Below are 5000 nucleotides of genomic sequence, written 5' to 3'. Positions count from 1 at the left end.
AACTCACAAAGGCCACAGACGACATTTCCACAGAGACACCGGATCCCAGCACGCACTCTGTCCGTCTCCCGCGTCACCAGAGGCTGTTACGCAGGAGACAAGACCTTTATTTCGTTTTCTTTTCTTTTTTTGTCTTTGCTTTTTCGTTTTTCGTCTTTCTTTTTTCTATATTCTTTTTTTTTCTTTACTTTCTTTTTCTTTCCCTTTCTTTTTCTTATCTCGTGTTTCTCTTTCTCCTCCACCGCCTCTTTTGCCACCTATGTTACGCAGGAGCCTTCTCTCCCGTTTTTCCTTTTCCCTTTTCTTCATTATCTCCCGCCTTTCTCACCCACCGCCTTCCTTGCCGCCTCCCCCGCCAGGACGTGATCCAGCAGATCACCGCCGGACGAAGGAAGCGCGACGCTGAGGAGGAGAGTGACGTCTTCGCCTTCGTGCACAACGGGGGCCTCGCCACGCTGAAGGAGGGGCTGCCGGAGGTCGTCCTTCCTCTCATGGTACGAGCTTCTCGGTCAGATACGAGTGTCAGCCAAGGGAATAAAAGGGATTCATTTGCATTCCGAGATAGGGCCCGTTTGTGTACATAGCTGTTCATAATTGTCGATAATTCTCCTTATGGTTTAGACACCCTGTCCCTGTCGACGATAAAACAGCCCCCCATGGAAAAAAAGAGAGAAAGCAAAATAATGAAAACATTTTAAAAATCATAAATAACCCTTTTTCCCGCCCGCCTCGCCGACCCTGCAGGTGGACCTGATGGAGGCCACGGAGGCCCCCCACTGCCTCCAGAGGCCGCTGTGCGAGGCCAACGCCCAGCTCTCGCTCCGCTACGGCGTGGTGGGGCGCTTGGTGGCCTCGCTGCTGTCTAACGTCATGGGCAAAGCCTTCTCGTGGGATGACAACAGGCGCTTCCACCTGGCCCTCGAAGCGGCGGCGGCAGGGCGAAGTGAGCACACCTGCGCCAAGTTCCCCAGGTGCTCCAAGGCCCACAAGTACTCGAGGGACGTCAACGGCGGAGGCGGGAACGGCACGCAGGAGCAGAAGGACGTCGGAGGACCCGTCGGGGATACCCTGCGAGATATCCACTATAACGGGGTCGACTGAGCGCGTCTCGTAAAAATTTTGTACCGGCGGGCATTAATCCTTACTGTTTTGTTCAATGTTTCTATTTATTCTTAAGAATCTTCTCCATAAATGCTAGATTCACTGACGAGTAAGTATGTAAGATATCTAGTCAAAAGTGATTATTTAATTCATTTTCCTTTTCTTCATTTTTATTTACATTCTAATTTCGCTAATATTCTGGGGATGGTCATTAGTTTCCTGAATCACCACTCCACGTAGCAGATTGGGGCATTAATTAACTATAAATTAACGTAAAGTTTAACTTGAGTAATAACCTCTCTCTTTTTTATTAGACTTTTTCAATTCGTCGTGATTAAATAAACATTATCGTATTTTTCTCTCTCTCTCTCTCTTCTCTATCTTATTCCCTTTTTCTCGTTTCCTTCTCAGTTATCATCTCTTTCTCCTTCCCTTTTCTTTCATCCATTTCACTTCCGCGTGATTTCCTATCGCTCATTTTTTGTTTCCTTGATAGGTGTACAAAGTCTGTATGTACTGTTCAAATTTCCAACTTTTTCTTAATTACTGTTATGATCTACTGAATAAATGAATAAATAAAACGGTTGTTTTGTTTTATTTTCTCGGAAACAGAGAAGAAAAAACAGTATAAGTGAATTTCACAATTTTTCCTATAATGGATTTGGTTTTGAAACGTCACACAGAAAACGAGATGTTGAGATGAGGCCGTTTTCTTTACCATGTGAGATGAAGTTTCGAAAGAGTAATCAGTTATTGAATATATAGGTTAATTGGACAACACTTGCTATTCTGAAGTAATAATTGAATAACGAGAGGTCCGTGACAGCATTAGACACAAAATAAATAAATAAGTGCACACGTACAAATATACACATACATAATAAATGCACACACAAATGTATACATACGTACACAATAAAGGCACACACAAATGTATATACACGTACACAGCAAATGCACAATAAGCACAAAAATACACACACACACACGCACACACACACACACACACACACACACACACACACACACACACACACACACACACACACACACACACACATATATATATATATATATATATATATATATATATATATATATATATATATATATATATATATATGTATATATATATATATATATATATATATATATATATATATATATATATATATATATATATATATATATGACACACCCAGACAGATACATAGATGACTGTATAGAGATAGCAAAAAATGGATATAAATAGATATACATAAATATATCCGGTTCAGCAGAAGTCACGTAATAATCTAACATAGATTCGTACATCACAATTTGTTTTCTCAGCACGTTTATCTTATTTTATCCCTCGCCTTGAAGCGCCGTGTCCTCGAGACCTACATCACCTCGCAGATTCACGCTGTCCCTGCCCGGTATAGTTGGATTTAACGACCCCATGGCTCAATTCACGCCATTAGCGTTTGACACTCGTGGCTTCATAGATCGTCGTTGTAGGAGGAATAACACGCACGTAGATTCCCGTCGGGTTCCTCCGGGCGACTTGAGGGTTCAAAATCACCTTTCCCATTCGATTTTGTGCTTGTTTATGTAACTGTTGACGTAGTTGTTCGTAGTTTAACCCAAGCTGCTGTGTTATAAATCAGCTTTAACCATCACTTGTACCCTGAGTAGGAGTCCTCACTATCCTGCGGGACAGGCTGGAACATAGACCTGATTTTGATATAGATTGTTTGACGATGATTCCCTAATGATAAAAGGCTTTGTGTGTAAAGTGATGATCAGTCCAGGGCCCACATTTCACTGCAACCTTGAGGCTGTACTTTGCAATATACAGGTTCTCTAGAATTATGGTTGTTGTTGCAGTTACTTTTGCTTTCTTGTGATTTTGACGTTACGATCTTTCGTCGATTTTTTTTTTTTTTTTTATGTGCGGTATTTGATTGCCATTTTCGACTGTCGGGAATGAATAACACGTTCAGAACCTGTTCTGAAATTGATACAATATTCATCTATTTATTGAAGAATTTCTGCCGCGTCAACATCTTGGTCATTAGCGACGTATTCAAATTACAAGTATAGTATTATGATAAAGTAATGAGGCGAAAAGTTTAGAAATGAGTTAACGATTAGGATAAGTGGACAGAAAACGGGGATGAGGAAGAGAAGGAAAAGGGAAGGAGGAGAGGAAAAGACCCTGCAAAATGAGTAGAGGCGAGGGCTCAGGGCCAAGGCAGGGCTGATCATTACTTGGGCCTCAGTCCCTGTCTCCTTAACCCCCCCCCCCCCACGACAACAACGCGCAAGGGAGTGGGGGGAGGGGGTGATCCAATAATTTCGGTCTGTTTAATGAATGCTTCGTGCTACGCTCAACTTTGCGGGGAGAAAGGTTCAGCTCTTGACACATGGAGTGAAAAATGCGTGTGTATTTGTTTGTTTGTTTGTGTGTGTGTGTCTGTTTCATAGTGTGTTTGGGGGGTGGGGGGTATGGTTTCACACGTATACCAACTTCATCTTGACGTGGCCAATCTCGCACTAGACATATCTTCTCCACACCCTCCTGAGAGGTAATATCTATCGAATGGAAAACCACCAGTTTGACCGAGTGTTCATCGCAATGGGCTGCAGGCGTTGTGTTCAGTTCCTCAACTTGTGATTTGTTTTTTGGCTCTTTGGTTGCTGGAAACTTGGTTGTAATTGATAGTATATTGTTTGTGGATTTTTGTTCATATTAGAGAGTTCTGTGTATTTTGTGAGATTAGTTGTTTACTGAATGTGATATGGTGATATAACAGCAGATTTTATCATAAGCTAAGATACAATATTTCTATTATGAGAATTTCCTAATATTGTTTTTTTTTTTTCTCTCTTCATCCTAATGCCCGTTTTGTTACCAATCCCTCTCTGCTTTTCACCTCCCTCTCCCCCTATTCCATGCCCAATGCCCCTCCCTCCCCACCATAACCCTGCCTCTTCCCCTGTTCCAATACCCACTCTTGCTTCCCTCCCTCCTTGCCCGCTGCCTCTTTCCCTCCCTCCATGCCCTGTGCTTCGCCCCATCCTCTACCTCCCCAACCTGATCCTCTTCCTCATATCCCCACCCTTTTCCCCTCCATGCCTCTACCCTTCCTTCTATACACTAACCCTCTACTCTTCCTCCCTTCCTCACACCCCTTCCCTTTCCAATCTATACCCCAAACCCCCCTCCCTGCCCCAATGCCTTCCCCCTCCCCTCCATGCCCCTTCCCCCACCCCATTCCCCTCGCTCCATGCTCCATTCCCCTCCCCTGCTCCCTATCCCCTTCCTCGTACCCCCTCCCTCCTCCCTCCTCCCTCTCCCCTTCCTCGTACCCGCACCCCATGCCCTTCTATGCCCCTCCTCCCTCCCTCCTCCCTCCTCCCCTTCTCCCTTCCCTGCCGAAGGACGTGGTGCAGCAGATCACGAACCCCAACGGCCGCAGGAGAAGGGCCTCGACGCCCGACGGAGACGACATCCTGCAGTTCGTGTCCGACGGAGGGGCGGACGCGCTCGCCGAAGGCCTTCCGCCGGTCATCGCGCCGCTCCTGGTGGGTCGGAGGCTCGAGTTGCCCTTCTGTTTCCTCTGGGTGGACGGATGGCGGTTTCTCTTTCTTGCTCGCCCCGGTCCCCCTCTCCCCCTCTCTTTTCTCTCTCTCTCTCTTTTCTTTGGGGCCCCCACTCCCCTCGCTCGGTCTCTCGTAATCTCTTTTTTCTTTGGTTTTCTCTATCTATCTATCTATCTATCTATCTATCTTTGGGTTTCTCTCTCTCTCTCTCTCTCTCTCTCTCTCTCTCTCTCTCTCTCTCTCTCCTCTCTCTCTCTCTCTCTCTCTCTCTCTCTCTTCTTTGGGTCTCTCACTCTCTCGCTCGGTCTCTC

The 5000-nt window shown here is 45.2% G+C and overlaps 1 protein-coding gene across 1 annotated transcript in view; it reads left to right on the top strand.

Annotated features, from left to right (window-relative positions):
* The window catches only part of LOC119580065, a 20048-nt gene extending 18381 nt beyond the window's left edge, over positions 1–1667 (top strand). The window contains exons 6-7 of the mRNA XM_037927968.1: positions 360–494; positions 745–1667. Coding sequence (XP_037783896.1) covers positions 360–494; positions 745–1101 — 492 coding nt within the window. The 3' untranslated portion in view covers positions 1102–1667. The remainder of the gene's footprint in view (positions 1–359; positions 495–744) is intronic.
* Positions 1668–5000: the final 3333 nt, after the last annotated feature.

The sequence above is a fragment of the Penaeus monodon genome, chromosome 13, assembly GCF_015228065.2.
Source record: "Penaeus monodon isolate SGIC_2016 chromosome 13, NSTDA_Pmon_1, whole genome shotgun sequence".
Taxonomy (NCBI): domain Eukaryota; kingdom Metazoa; phylum Arthropoda; class Malacostraca; order Decapoda; family Penaeidae; genus Penaeus; species Penaeus monodon.
Note: the sequence above shows the minus strand (reverse complement) of the source record. Positions and strands in the feature narration are given on the sequence as shown.